The 16,677-nt window shown below is 35.6% G+C and overlaps 1 protein-coding gene across 1 annotated transcript in view; it reads left to right on the plus strand.

Annotated features, from left to right (window-relative positions):
• THEMIS (thymocyte selection associated) overlaps positions 1-16,677 on the plus strand; it is a 166,394-nt gene that overhangs the window by 75,614 nt on the left and 74,103 nt on the right. The window contains exon 4 of the mRNA XM_011358729.2: positions 8,485-9,533. Within this exon, the coding sequence (XP_011357031.1) occupies positions 8,485-9,533 (1,049 nt within the window). The remainder of the gene's footprint in view (positions 1-8,484; positions 9,534-16,677) is intronic.

Below are 16,677 nucleotides of genomic sequence, written 5' to 3' on the forward strand. Positions count from 1 at the left end.
AAGCTAAATAAATAGAAAAAAATAATTTGAAGAATATTCATAAAGAAAATTGAGACCAAATGATGAACTATAAAGCATATTTTAATGTAAAAGTCTAAAATAAAGCAGAGCTCAGAAATTATTACTGTATCTAATAATCACCATGAAGAGTATAATGTGATGCAAAAATGTGAAACAACAATTCACTGGGTAATTGAGAGCTAGAGATGAAATTCATGAAAGCAGTTTTGAAAAAAAGAAGTACAATTTTGGAAAGTAAATGACAAATCAAAGAGAAAATGAAAATTTCTGACAAATATGTGAATTACTATTATCATTAAACAATAATATAAGAGGAACTAGAAACAGAAAAACTGCAGGGCCATAATTTACTTGTTTATAAAAAAATATGTAGAAACAATCACCTTGCCTTTAACACTCAATAAGTTTGCCTTAGTAGATTTCTAACCTTGTCCTACTAATTTAGTTCCAATAACAAAGGATAGGTCCTCATATACTGAGTTGAGACAGAGTATTCAAGAATTAAATATTAACTCTCCAAAGAAACAAATATTGCCCAATGTTACCCAATCTTAAATGTAAATCTAATTTTCTCTTTAAAGATAATGTTTAGTGGAGTTCCCAAAATTCACAGGTAACTCAAAGAGTTGTTACAGTGGGAAATGTAGAAAAGCACCATATTATGATTAACATTAGCCCTAACTGTAATGGGACTTTCCCTGAAAGAATAAGCAGAAAGACAAGGTTTAGTGAAATGACTCAGCAGCATAAAGAGGAAACCAGTACAACCTTTTTAGAAAAAAAGAAATGGACTTTTTTTTTTTTTTTTTTTGAAAGAGCTCCCTTTGGATAACCACAAAGCATACCCAAGCAAGAACAATCCATGTTTGCCAAGAAAGAAAATTTGAGAAGTCTAAACTAAGGTTTAATGAATGAATATACATTACAGTTACTTCGATTTAGTTTAAAGCTGGAAAATTTGTAATAAATCCCTTCAGAAATGTCTCTGGTGCTCTAAGTTGCTGCTTTATTATTGCTTTGTCATTTTGAAGTCAAGATAAATTTGGGGGGAAATTTCCTAATTTATCTGACTCTATATAGCTCTTTTTTGGGGGGGGAGTGGTGGTGGAGGGAGGATTACATTTCTCCAACTGTAAGATAACAAATGCTTGTTTATGTAATAAACAAGCATATGTAATACACATATAAGACTAGAATTATATATATGAATTGTAAGCAATGGCAATCTAAAGATTATAAAATGATAAAAGATAGTAAATCTTTTATCTTGTTTTTGCTCCCCTCTTATATTTTTACATATTTTTATGAATATGTAGCTTATTGTTTTATAAGAAAAACAAAACAAAAAATGTTTATTTCTTTACCTTTCTTTTGGACAAATACTAATATATAATAAAATTTGTCATAAAACTTAGTTAAGCTCATTCTTGTTTAAAAACTTAGGATGTTAATTTCCAAATTATCTGTAATTTTAAACAAATATAAGTTTTTATTTTAACTTTTGCCTATGGAGAACTTAAAATATGCAAAAGTGAAGAGAATAGTATAATAAACCAAATAGGGTTTTATTTTAATGTATTAACAGACATAAGAGCAAAATATGTAAAATCTAAAGTTGATACAAAATAGTTAGGCAGATAGAGTTGTCAGTACACTGGGTGTCTATGGGCTTCACGGCAGTTAGAAGAGAAAGGCAAATGTTCTGATTTCAGCCTCTCTCCCAATCATGCTGTCAAATTAACTTGCCAAATTCCTAATTTAATTTGCTCATGCTTAATCTCAAATATTTTTATTTCCTTTGTCTGGAATTCAAGGGATTAATTCATCTTCATAGTCTTACTTTCCATGGGTCTTCTGTCCAGACCTTGTGTTCTAGGTTAAAATCACGAGGCTGAATTATATGTTAGTCACTGACTATACTCTGTTTTTTATGCTTCCTTATCTTTGATCATGGAGTTCTTACCATCTGTGATATTCTCTTTCTTATTCTATCTTGGCTTGTAATTTCTCCCCATCCTTAAAGACTCATGTTGTGGCCACATCTTTCATAATATCTATCTTTATCTCCATCCTCAAACTAGATGTGTTATTTCTTTCACTCTTTTTCTGGCTACTGGGGCTTTAATTGAGGCTTTTATATGATTCCTTTTTCTCTTCTCTCTTAGCATATCAATTATATTTAAAATTTTTTTGTGGTTGCTGTAGAGTTTGCATTTGTAATCCAAGTACACTTTCAAATAATACTATACCACTTCATGGGTAGTGCAGGTACCTTAAAACAAAGTATTCCCAATTCCTCTCTCCTATCCTTATAACATTACTGTCATTTATTTCATTATTCATGAGATATAATCATACAATATATAGATGCTATTATTATTTTTTTTAAAACTTATCAGTTATGTCAATTAAGAATAGGAAAAATAAAATATTTTATTTTGCCTTCATTTATTTCATCTCTAACACTTATCTCTTTATGTAGACCTGAGTTTATAAACTATATCATTTTTCTTTTCTTCGAAAAACTTCTTTAACATTTCCTGCAAGGCAGGTCTACCGGTGAGAAATTCAATTTTTGTTTATCTGAGAAAATCTTTATTTCTCCTTCATTTTTGTAGGGAAGGTAAATTTGTACTTTTACCCTATTAGGATTTTTATGCTGGGCCTGAGAATTAAACTGACGTTAGACAGATTAAAAGGAGAATTAAAAGGAGAAAAGCTTACAAATCTATATAAATTTTACGTGACAGGTTTATGTAAATTTTGTTTGGCAGGGGAGCCCTTATAAGGAAATAAAGACCCAAAGAAATGGTGAAACCTACATGCTTTTATATTGTGTTGAACGAAGAGAGGAAGTGTGGAAAAGTAACTAAACTATGTGGGGGTGTAAAAGGAAGATAACAATTTTTCGTAACAAGAGCTGTTTGTACAGAATTCTCTTGGCTTTGACTCCTTATAGAAGAATGTTTCTTTTCTCCTGGTAGGGGGAGGGCATCTTTCACCTGGGAATTTTTATCTCCTGCTTGCAGAAGAAAGAGGGAAATTAGAATGCCCTTCTTGCATCTGCTATTTTTCAAGGACCTTTAGCTCAAAATAAATCCTTATACCAAAGTGGTATATTTTGGGGTGGCATATTTTACCATTCTTGACTTCTGTAGGATAATTTCACTGGATGCAGAATTCTAGGTTGGTAGGTTTTTTCTTTCAATACTTTAAATACAGTACTTGCTGTCTCTGTTTTCATGGTTTCTGAGGAGTCGTCCAGTGTAATTCTTATTCTTCCTTTATAGGTAAGATGATTTTTGTTTTCTGGCATCTTCAACTTTTCTCTTTCTTTGATTTTCTATAGTTTGAATATTATATGTTTGAGTGTTGATTTTTTGGTGTTTATCCTGCTTATTATTCTCTAAGTTTCATTAATTTTGAAAAATTTTGAGCTGTCATTAATTTAAATATTGCTTCTATTTTTTTTCTCTCTTCTTTTCCTTTGGGCAGTCCCATGGTGTATATAGTATACCTTATATATTATCCGTATATATTATCCCACAGGTCTTGGATATTCTGTTCTATTTTTTTCTTTTCATTCTTTTTTCTTATGCTTTTCAGTTTGGAAGTCTCTATATTATCTTCAAGCTCACTTATTTTTTTCCTTAGACATGTCCAGTCTACTGATGAACCCATTAGAGTCATTCTTCATTTCTGTTACAATGTTTTTAATTTCTAGCATTTTCTCTTGATTATTTTTTAGAATTTCCACCTATCTACTTATATTGCCCATCTTTTCTTCTATTTTATTCCATTAGAGTCCTTAGGATTTTAAACATATTTTAAATTATCACTCATAAGTTCAAAATCCCTGCCATATCTGAGTCTGGTTTTGATACTTGCTTTGTCTCTGCAGACTATGCTGTTCACCTTTTAACATACCTTGTAAGTTTTGGTCGAGAGCTAGACATGATGTATCAGGAAAAAGAACCAAAGTAAATAAAACTTTAATGTAGGTTTTATGTTTTTCTGGCTAGAAGTTAGGCTGTGTTTACTATTTGCTGTAGCTAGAAGTTTCAGAAGTTAAATTTTATGTAGTGCTCTTGTTTCTTGAATCCCCTATTATTTTTCCCTAGAGACTCTTTCTTAAAAAGAGTCATAAATACCATCTTTTTCATTGTCATCTCCTGTTATTGTATAAAAGATCTGTTGATATAGTAGGTAAGGTATGGGGACAAGGTAGCATTCTATAATCCTATGATTAGATCTCAGTCTTTTAGTGAACCCCATGCCCCTGGGTTTGAACTTCGCAAGTGCTTCTCAGCTTTCCTCCCCCATGCTACTTTAGTGAGACAGAATGGCTAGCAGGGGCTGGAGTTGGGTAATTCCCTTCCCTCATGTCAGTTAGACTCTTGTAAAAACTCAAGTTGGTTAGAATGTGGTAAATTAATTTTCCTTGAGTGCAGGCCTTTTACAAGAAGAACTTAATGTTCTGGGTATATTTCAAAATGGTTACTTTTCCCCTCTCCCTGCCAAACGCATGAGGGAATTTTTCTCTAATCCTTATCCTGAGAACACGCTGGAGCTTCTGGAAGTAAATTTAGGAAAGCAAGATGTGGGGATCTCCCTAAGCCTGGCCATCCAGAAGTTTTATCTCTCAAACTCCTGCCAGGAGCTTAGTCTCCAGTAACTAGTCAATTACTCTTAAAGTGTTCTTACCAGTTGCTGGCTCCAGCAGTGGTTTCTGCTCCCCATAAGCTGTAACTCTTTGAATTCACCTATCTTTCTAGTTTTTCAGAGGACAATTTGTGTTGTGACGTCATTTCTCTGATAGATCTAGGAAAAGTTGTTAATTCTCATCTCATGTGCTATTTCCCTGTAATGACCCTTTGTTTAAGGCATATGCATCATGATTACTATTATATTTTAAATGTCTGGATTATTATTTTGTAGAAACCAAACAATCAAAATTTTATTGCATGTAATAAGCCATTGAGTAAGAGAAACTACAACCTAAAAAGACATGTTTACATGAAATATATAATACCTTCTCTGATTAATAGCAGGAGTTTTAGAAGTAGAAACTTTTCTTTCCCAATGAAATTTTACGTGGAACTTCACTTGGTAACTGGATCACATTCTTTAATGCTCAGTCAAGACATTATCCTTGCAACTGTTTTTATCCATTCAATTCATTGATTACTTACTCTGTGCCAGCACTATTTTAGACATTGGAATATGTTGATGGACAAAACAATCAAAGACTTCCGTCACTACTGAGCATATGTTCCGATCTGGGGAAATAAACAATAAACAATGGACATAATAAATAAGAAAATTATATGAAATGATTGAAAGTGACATGGAAAATAGAGAAACAGTGAAGGGCAAGGAATAGAGATAGTTGCAACTTTAAATAGAGTGTTGTCTTAGTCCATTCCATAACTGTAACAAAATACTGTAAAGTGGGTGGCTTATAAACAGCAGGAATTTATTTCTTATAGTTCTGGATGCTGGAAGTTCAAAATCAAGGCACTGTCAGATTCGATTTCTGATGAGGATCCACTTCCTATTTCACAGAAGGTTAAGGGATCTATCTAGGGTCTTTTATAAAGGCACTAATCTCATGACCTCTTCTCTCTCCACCTCCAAATACCATCACATTAAGAATTAGGTTTAAACATATGAATTTTAGGGAGAAACAATCATTCAGTTCATCACAAGTACTTATTGAGTAAGTCTCTTTGAGAGGGTGACATTTAGGCAGACTTGAAGAAGAAGAAGAAGAAGAAGAAGAAGAAGAAGAGGTAGCCACAAACATACCTGGATAAAAGATGTAGCAAGCAGAGGAAACATGCCATGCAAAGATTTGATTAAAAATAAGGATGTCAGGGAGGCAGCAGTGAGTTAGAATGAGGTGACCCAGTAACAGATGAGATCCAAGTGGTACATAGGACCATGGTAAGGGCATCAATTTTTATTCAGAATGAAAAGGACTGCCATTGTGGGGCTGTGAACAGGAAGAGACATGATCTATTTAATATTTAAAAAGAATCTTTGGCTTCCCTATACAGATTTTGCTGTAAGAAGGTTGATTAGAAGTCCATTGCAATAAAACAGGCAAGAGATAATGTGGTATATGGGTCAAGGTGGTCCTACATAGTAGATGTTAGGTGTTAGAAAAGAAAAGCGAAGGATGTTTCTGAGATTTCTGGACTGAATAAAGAGCACGGAGTCCTCAATAACTGAGATGGAAAAAGCAACAGATAAACTAGGTTTTGGTCAGGAAGATCAGAATTCGAGTTTGGGTATGTTAATTTTGAGACATCTATTAGACACCCAAGTGGAGATCCTAAGTAGGAGAAATATTTGGCAAGAGTTATACTTTGAGGGATTATTGGCATACAGATGGTACTTAAAGACATGAGAATGTGTTAGATCACAGTGGGCGTGAGTGTAGATAAAGAGAACCAAGACACATGAAAAGGCAGAGGAGGGGAGAGTGGGTGGTGGGTAGAAAGAAGAAACCAGCAAAGAAATTGAGAAGAATCATAAGTAAGATAAGAAAATAAGTAAAGAAAATATAACAAACAGGACCAAGTCAAATCTACTCTGTCAAATGCTGCTAATATATCAAGTAGGATGAGATAGGCTAGCATACTTCCAGTGGATTTGGTACAGAAGAATTGAAGATAGATCAGAAACTGAAAACGGAAAAACAAGTTAGATAGCCTGGCGTGGAGGCTTTCTCTGGTAACAAATATGTCATCCTAAGGTATTAAGACAATTCCTTCCCTGAAAATACAAATTAGTATCTAGCTTGTATTAGAGTCCCTATAATCTGATGAATCAATGTAGGGCCCCCAGAAATTCCTTAACAGCACCTACTCAACCAAAGTCTAGCTGCTCCCTTTACTTGAGAAATGACATGAGCCTATGAGTATATCTATTGCTAGCTCTAGAATTTTTAAACCTAGTTCATTCTGATCTAAATAACTGAGATTTTAGAGTTTCTATAATTATCTTGGGATTCAGGGAAGTCTGTATCAACACTCTCAAAAATTTGGGTATGCTAAACTTTATAAAATAAACCGATAAGCCCTTCTCACTTTTTTTAAGTGAAGAATCTTTACAATTTTTTACCGACCTTCAGCCTATAGACAACCATTGATGTTTTTCTTCCTTATATTAAAAAAATAAAGTAATACTTTTTCCATTCTGTATCTTCAAAGACTCTATACACAGCATGTACAAGTAATAATGACACAAATTATAGAGTCATAGTTTTGGATGCTGCATAAACAGTTAATAACAAAAAAAATGGTAATTATATAGGTAATGTTTTATAGGAAAATATTCTATCTTCTAAATCTTCCAAATTATTCATTTTCAAAAGCATGCAAGAAAAAAAAAAAGAATATTGACAGAAGGGTGCCTAGAGGTATTAGAAGACAATGGCAGATCATGAAAATGATATAAAACATTAAGGGTTAAGAAATTGTCAGAAACATATAAACCATTATAAAATCCTGTTAATATGAACATATGACCATTTTTAACACAAGACCATTTATAACGCTATTATGTGGAGTAGGTAGTACATAGATAGTGGATAATTTCAGGATAATATTTTTAATATTTTATAGTCTCAAAAAAATATTTCTGGGACATAGGTTCTTGGAAAGAGTACAGAGATTCATTAGTTCTCAGTGACACGTAAGGCAAAGAATACATTGGTAAGCACCTCACCAGTGTACGTAGGACTCTTGAGTGGCTCCTCTGATTGTGACCCATTTTGTGCCACTCTTTTTCCATCAATGTGTTAATGTAGAAAGAAATAACTAAAAAGATTGATAATGGTATTCATTTCCATATATTAATCTTAAGTATCTATATCTCATGATTTTACAATATAGCTGCACCCCACATGACAAAATTTTGTTTAAAGAATATATTTCTTGGGCCTTATGCAGAAGGGGTCTTCACTGAAGTACCAAAACTTTCTTCTAAGATAATTTTGCTTATATTGTCTAGACCTCAAAAACATGACTTAAAATAATATAATAAGCCTGGAAAAACTAAATGCATATACATTAACACACATGTACATATATTCATTTATGTTATATGTAATGAAATTATAAAGGAAAACTGAGGGAATAATTAACTCTAGAATCAAGAGGATGGCTACCCTTAGGTTACAGTAAAAAAGATATGATTTTGATGAGGTCTTTAGAACTCCAAGGTATTGGTTGCCTATTTTTTAAGCCGAGCAATAGATTTATGGGTGCTGGATTTACATATAATCTATTTTATTTTAAAATTTGGAAAAAGGAAAGTCACACATAAGAAATGTTATATCATGAACATCTGAGTTGTTTTTTTTTTTTTAAATGAGATTTATCTATGGCACCTGGAGAGATTTTAATACTACCTCACGGCAACATCATGGTCTTTTCTATTTTTTTTTTTTTTCAGTCCGAAAGGATATAGTCCGCATCCTTCCCAGTTTAGATGTTGAAGTTAAAGACATTACTGATAGTTATGATGCCAACTGGTTTCTTCAGCTGTTATCTATACAAGATCTTTCTGAAATGACTGATAAAGAGTTCCCCATAGTGGCTGAAGTCATAGAAGCACCTCAAGGAAACCAACTACCCAGAAGCATTTTACAGCCTGGGAAAACCATTGTGATTCACAAAAAGTACCAGGCATCAAGGATCTTAGCTTCAGAAATTAGAAGCAATTTTCCTAAAAGACACTTCTTAATCCCCACTAGCTATAAAGGCAAATTCAAGCGGCGACCTCGGGAATTTCCAACAGCCTATGACCTTGAGATAGCAAAGAGTGAAAAGGAACATCTCCACGTGGTGGCCACCAAAGCCTTTCATTCCCCTCATGATGAGTTGTCATCCGTATCTGTCGGGGACCAGTTTCTAGTGCATCACTCACAGACGACGGAAATCCTCTGTGAGGGAATCAAAAAAGTGGTTAATGTTCTGGCCTGTAAAAAAATCCTCAAAAAGTCCTATGAGGCAGCACTGCTCCCTTTGTACATGGAAGGAGGCTTTGTAGAGGTGATTCATGATAAGAAACAGTACCAGATTTCCGAACTTTGTGCACAGTTCCACTTGCCCTTCAATGTGAAGGTATCCGTGAGAGATCTTTCCATTGCAGAAGACATTTTGGCGGCTACACCAGGACTACAGTTGGAGGAAGCTATCACAGACTCTTATCTCCTCATAAGTGACTTTGCCAACCCCAAGGAGTGTTGGGAAATTCCTGTTGGCCGCTTTAATATGACTGTTCAGTCAGTTAGTAATTTGTCTCAAGATGCAGCATCATTTCTAGTCAGGACTCTGATTGAAGAGATCACTGAAGAGCAATATTACATGATGCGGAGATATGAAAGCTCATTCTTGCACCCTCCACCTCGCCCTCCCAAACATCCCTCAGTAGAGGAAACAAAGTTAACTTTGCTAAACTTAGCAGGAAAAAGGACAGTGGGTCTGCCTAAGTCTCCCAAGGTAAGGCTATGATTTTGCAATTTTTCCTCTTGAGTGTTTTTCTTGAGGCAATTTATTTCAAGTCTCTTCTGAGTTTATTTTTTGCTTACTTTTCTTTCTTTCATGCTATGTTTGAAATGAGCCTTTCCGATGTACAGTAGATGAATGAACATCAACAGAGAATAAGCTGTTGCAGCATTTTGATGCTTAACCAGTAGATGTGACAAGAAGTTTGTATTGAATTAGAAATAGCAGGAATGACATGTAGATATGCTGACCCAAATTGCCGTTTCAATGGTTTTGGTAATTAGGAATGTTTTATAGGGTGCCTCAAAAGCAAATCTCTTTTATTTTGGAAGTATTGTTTATTTTTTCTAGGTAAGGTTGTTTTAATACTTCATCCAGGAAATGAGTGTACAAAAAATTCTCTTCTAGGGTTTACCAGTAGCATGCAACTATAACACATGTCTTCATTTTGTTTTAAGTGCAGAAAGATGTAAAAATATCTTGGCAGAACCGTGTGTGAGCATATGAGCATCTGCCCACATTCTGCCTATCTGGGAACTGTAATCTTTAACAGTTCTATTGAAAAACAAAATCGATAAAATTGCAGACAGTATGAGATCATTACAGAACCAACAACTCCATAACCATGCTAAAGATTTGGAGAGAGAAGAGGTTGCAGCTTCATTTCTACTTGAAGTTTTTTCCTCTTGAAAACTGCCTGCTGAGTGGCTGGAAAGCACTTGCCCTTACACCATTAAGCGTAGGTCGTTTATCTGGCCGGCAGTGTTTCCATGGTATGTGGAAGGAGTGCATTCTGGCTTGGCAGATGTTGTGCTAGCAGCTTAGGGAAACAAAGCTATTAGTAAAACAAAGAGAGATGCTGTGTTTACTCTCTGTACTCAGGAATGATAGCTGCCTCAGGCTTCCAGTATGTGGGTATGGAACTCCTTTTAATTCTAAATTTCAAAGTTTGCATTCTGATTATATGCTGGAGAAATCCAGTTAGGATCTTCAAACTCATCTTCAGAAGAAGATAAAACCAGCCTAAATTTTCCTCCCAGAAAAACAATTTTGAAGGAGTCATTTTGAATTAAACAACTTTTCCCAAATAATGTTGATTAACAGGCTTCTATTAATGTGAGGATATCTGGTTTGAAGGAGTCATTTTGAATTAAACAACTTTTCCCAAATAATGTTGATTAACAGGCTTCTATTAATGTGAGGATATCTGGTTTCTCCTGTTTAATATATGTTTATTACTGAATTGAATGGTATGAGAGATGGAATGCTGTTTTTTTTTTGAAGTGGTAAGCAGAACAATGTCCTGTTTGCCCACCCCCCAAATCCTTCACAAGGTGTTCATGCCTAAACCTTCAGAACCTGTGAATATGTCATATTGGATAGCAAAAGAGACTGTTATGGTGTGAATGATTCTGAGACCCACGGAACCAATTGAGATTAATTATGAGCCTTTATTAGCCAGCCCGCGACCGAGTCATTATCACGCAGGGCTAGAGGAGATCAGCCTCCAGCTTTCAGAGGAGGCAGCTGATAAAGCTTAAGACCATATCCTGGTGGTCTCCTGAACAAGCAAGCAGATTACAGAAGTGGAAGTTGGCTGTTAGCATATCTTTGCCCGGAACAACACCCTTAATTAACAAGTAAATGGATTACAGAAGCAGACATTGGCCTTCTTTATATCTTATACAATACACTTCCTAAACCACACACAAGCAAGTAGGACAACTTCTGGTATCTAAAGATATTTCTTCTCTGTAGCTGACTTAGCTAGTTGGCTCACTTGAAAATTTTCCACCCTTAACAAGACTTTGCGCATGCACTTAAAATTAAGGACCATAAAATGAGGAGATTATTTTGGATTATCTAGGTAGGTCCAATTTAATCATAGGAGTCATTAAAAGAAACTTTTCCAGTTGAGGTCAGGGTCAGAGATATGGGACTACAGAATTGTCAGAGAAATGTATCATTGCTGACTTTGAAGACAGAGGAAAGGAGCATTGAGCCACGGCATGCAGATGGTGTCTAGAAGCTAGAAAAGACAAGGAAATCTTCTTCCTAGAAGTTCAGAATCAGAATTCAGCTGTGCCCATATATTGATTTTAGCCAATGAGACTCATGTCAGATTCCTGACTTAACAGAACTCTAAGATAATAAAGTTGTCCTGTTTAAGACACCAAGTTTATGTTATGGTGACAATAGAAAGCTAATATAGGACATAAGTTGGGAGGGAGGAATAAGTAAAAACTTAAGATAGGAAAATCTATACTTAAGTTAGAACTTGTTTTGTTGACAAAGTAGCTACTTTTTTTTTATTATTGTTTTTTTCTTTTTTTAAACGAATTTATTAGCTCATGTACCCATGGAGAACCTAAGGGTACAACTGAGCTCCGGGAACAGTTGGAAGCAGGATCTCGTTTATAGCCAGACTGGGCTTTACTTTTCATCACACATTGATCTATTTTCACAGGCTAGTTTTAATCATACAAGGCACAATATTTCTGATAGTTTCTGCATCTCATAGTTTCATCTTTAGGAAAGAATACGATCTCTTTGTTAGGTTCCAATTTAAAAAGAGAAGGGTTTTGGATCACATAAAATAATGCTATACCTAGGCTACTCTTTTGGAAAACTCTCCCATATTTCCCCTCCATTTTTCCTTTACTCTCACACTTTTACTGCACTCACAACACTTCTCACACCAGATGTGTGGTTGTTTTCTCACACCAAGCAATTCTTTGACACCAGCTGGGTATGGGTATACTACAACTTAATTCTGACACTATCTCTTATCTTATAGGCTAAGGGCTTAGTTTTGCAAGACTGACCCCACTCCACTTCATATGTCAATCACAAGCAGTAAGTCTCCAAGTTACCCACAACTTCTAACTGACTTGGCTACAAATCAGAGGTTTTCTTGATCCTCTCCTCGGATTTGATTAATTTGCTAGAGCAGCTCACAGAATTCAGGGAAATACCTTTGTCATTTTATTAAAGGATATAATGAAGGATATAGATAAACAGTCAGATAAAGAGATATATGAAAGGCAAGGTCAGGGAAGGTCCTGAGCTCAGGAACTTCTGTCCCCAGTCTAATTGGAACGTGCCACTCTCCTCGTCTGTGAATGTTTTCACCAACCTAGAAGCTCTCCAAACTCCATACTTTGGAGAATTTTTGTGGAGATTTTCTCACATAGATATGATCAGTTATTAACTCCATTTTCAGTCCCTCTTTCTTCTCTAGAAAACTAGAGGGAGGCGGTGGGGCTGAAAAATCCCAAACTGCTAATGATGGCGTGGTATTTCTGGTGACCAAGCCCCATCCAAGAGACATCCAAGGGCCCACCCAGAGTTACCTCCATAGAACAAAAGGCACCTCTACTATCCAGGAAATTCAAAAAGATTTAGGAATCCTGCATCGGGCACCTAGTGCTCTTTTTACTTAGGAAATTACAACAAGGGTTTTAGGAGCTCTGAACCAGGAACAGGAGGCAGAGACAAATATATTTTCTATTATCTCTTAGCTACTAAAATAAAACTAATAAAGTCTTTGATGAAATTTGTACATATGGAATTCCAAATCAACTTAATAATTTCTAATTGCTTCTCCACTGGTCAGACCCCATATAGATTCTAGTATCTAGTTCTGAGTCCTACTTCAAAAGAATATTGATTAACTGAAGTTCGATGTTTGTTAAGATGCTGAGTTGTTTGTTAAGACTGAAACCGGATGGCAGCCAAGTCTGGGCTTCGTACTGCCTGTGGCGCTCAGCCAATAGGTTGATACAGGAGTTGAGCTATTTGAATAAGCGTTTATTGTCAGGGCACCGGTGATCTGAGAAGACACCTGGTTAACACCTTTAAAAATTGCCTTCCTTTCTCAGTCCAGTCTAGGTATTTAAGGGAAAATCTAGGCATTATTCCAGGGGCTACATGACATTTCTGTTGTGTTTCATGGACCCTTCCCTCTGGTAACATGGTCCTCTCTGGTGGTGTTAGCAAAAGGAACAAAGATGTGAGCAGTCTGGAAAGAATGCTAGACCATAAAGATTGTGATCAGTAAGCATAAGGGCATTAATCATAAGTCAGGGCAACTTTCTATGGCAGGGGATGTTCCAAGCTCTGGGTCAGGCCGCAGGAGACGATCTGTTGTTAAGCTATAGGGCAAAGAAAGGTGAATCCAGGGACTCTGTGAGGCTCTCTACGACAGGGGTCCCATCCGGGCCCTTCTTCAAGATGATAAAAGTTCCAGAAACCATTTTCATCTAAGGACCTATTGAGGGAACTGAGTGATAGTCTAAACTTGAATGACTTGGTACCAGATGATATTAGTTATTTTATACATTCTAAGAATCACTCTGTAGCAAAGAGTACATTATTTTTCATTACAACATTGGTTGAGAGTCAAGGGAGGACAATTTGGGTTTAATATGTTGGAACAGATTTCTTGTCCCTAAAAAGGTTACAGCAGAAACTAGGAAACCCTAAGTCAGTGATGTCAGGAGATTCCTGCTTGTTTGAAAGTTTATCAATCAGTTCAGCAGGGTCTACGATTTTTTTGTTTACAATTAGTTCCATCAAATCTAGTGTGGTGAAAAACTACATTTTCCCTGAAATCACTTTAAAATGTCAGAAGATACTATAATTTATCTGTGTTCAGACCTGTTGACCTCATTTTCAACAATTTTTTTTTTTTTTTTTTTTACCACAAAGATAGGAATCTGCTTGGTGAATATTTTTTTTGTAATATAAATGGAAGCTCTGTCAGTTTCTGCATAATCTATTTGAAAAGTTTTGCAAACAACTATTTCTTATTATCACAATGCCGTCCTCCCATATATTTCTTGTATGTTACTTGTGATATCTGCATTAAAGCTTTTCTATCTATGTATGCTTTTAAGATGATTGGATAAAACATTTGTAGTAGAAATTTGAGAATTGTAATGTGGATAAGAGCAGGGGCAGGTGAGAGGGGGATAGAGATATCAACAAAAATGACAACACATATCAAGGCCTATGAAGTTTTACATTGAAGGATTTTATTGTTACTTTGGTAACTAACTGTTTAAGAGAATGATGTATGGGGTCTAAAGAAAGAGATGAGAATATATCAAGTGACCCCTAAAATTCTTTTTAGGCTTATGACAATGTAGAAATAGTATCTTTAAGATCTGTGCATTCTGATTCTTTATCAGATTAAAACGATGTTATAAAATGATTAAATAAATAAGCCTGGGCCTGAAATTGTGTTTTAAATAGAAATGTGGTTGCCTAGACTCTCCTTTCCTAAAGGTTAGTTTCTATGTCAAAGTAGTTTCAGATAGCTTGAAAGAAAATATACTCACTGGAGTTTTTGCCTGTCAAAATATATATGGCTATGACTTCTGAGTGCCACATAGGAAAAACGTAACTTCTGTATTCTGATGAAAGAGCCTATAACCAGATAGAAAAACAAATCTTTGGTTGAAAGATGAGATATTTCACTCCTTCAGAGTCTGCAACTGGGACCAGAAATCTTGCATTTCACTAACTCTGTTTGGCCATTTATTGCCCAAATGTCCACTTTGCTCCCAGAATTTCTAGATTTCTGCCTGGCAAAGACACCCATAGGAGACATTAAGGCCAAGAGCAAGGGAGGCAGTTATGGCAAGATACTGTGAATTGAACAGAAAACAAACCCTGTACCAGAATTGGAATGAAGGCTGCAAAAGGCAGAAGGAGAGCAATAGTTTCTGGGAGCTGCGGAGAGAACACTTCAGCAGCTGCTGCTGGGAGCGAGGACTTACTTCTGATCTGGTGTGCCAGTGAGGGTGGCTGAAAAGGGTTGAAGTGATCCAAAATCCTGGACTGAATCTAGATCTTTAGAGAATAGTATTATATCGATTTATTTGTCATCTAGCAGAAGTCTCCAACCTTTTTGGCACCAGGAACTGGTGCTCCCATGAGAATCTAATGCCTGATGATCCTAGACGGTGATGCTAGCTCTGGGGAGCACCTGCAAATACAGATGAAACTTCGCTCACTTGCTCGCTGCTTACCTCCTGCTGTGCAGCCGGGTTCCTAACAGGTCACAGATTGGTAACGGTCCGTGGCCTTGGGATTTGGGGGCCCCTGATCTTTAGGATTTAGAAGGTTTCACACACAAAAATGATGTGACTTGTTGTTGTTATTGTTTTTGTGTTTGACATAAAGACATTCTACCAATGTCTTTATAGACATTGGAGTGTTTGGATTTGTAACCAACTCTGCATTTCTGCAAACTGCTATCTATCTACTCTTGGTGTGTCCTCTTGGTCTAACATAGAAGCTATAAGTCTATTTCCCTGTGAATAGGGAAAATTAATGTTTTAGCAATTTTCAAAGACCAAAGGTAAAGCTGACAGAACAAGGACATACTCTAAAAATGGGGGCCTTCAATCTGATTAATAAGAAAAATAAAAGAACTTATGATTTTTCTTTAAAATGTTGATGAATTTTAACTGTGAGATACAACTTAACATATTTCAGCAGGTATTCGAGCAGTTCTTAGGGCAAAACACATACAAATTGATACACCATTGTTTTTGTGTTGCCTGAGGTTTATAGTCCAGGAAATGACATGAGCCTGTAAACAACTAACTAGAGTAAGAAGAGGTAAAAAAGATGGGAAGAGAGGGCAAGGAACAAATAAATGAAGTGCTGAGTTGGAAATCAGATAGAGTTTGAACTGACTACTTGGAGGTAGAAACCTGAGCCCACTGGGAAATGCAGAATATTTATGGGTTCTTTTTGTACTTCTAGAAGTGGGAGAGTAGTCATAACTTTTAAAGTTTTACTCTATGCATGACATGCTACATTAATGCTTGTAGCTAGATAGCAAAAGAATGGTTTAGATGAGTTTTTAATAAAAAAGAATTGATGAAATTAAAACATTTGAAAACATTGCCTGATTTTAAAGGAATTTTGACCGAAAAAAAAAAAAAATGAAGATGTTATCGAACTACTAATAAAATATGCATTCTCTCTAGAGAATTTATGTCCAAAGAACGTTGTTTCCATTGTGAGATAATTGAAATATACCTCTACTTGGAAATACTTGAATAAACCAAAATTTTGGCCTCTTTTGAGCTTTCAACCAACTGAGAATGTTCTCACTGGAAGA

The sequence above is a fragment of the Pteropus vampyrus genome, unplaced genomic scaffold, assembly GCF_000151845.1.
Source record: "Pteropus vampyrus isolate Shadow unplaced genomic scaffold, Pvam_2.0 Scaffold43, whole genome shotgun sequence".
In the NCBI taxonomy this organism is placed as follows: Eukaryota; Metazoa; Chordata; class Mammalia; order Chiroptera; family Pteropodidae; genus Pteropus; species Pteropus vampyrus.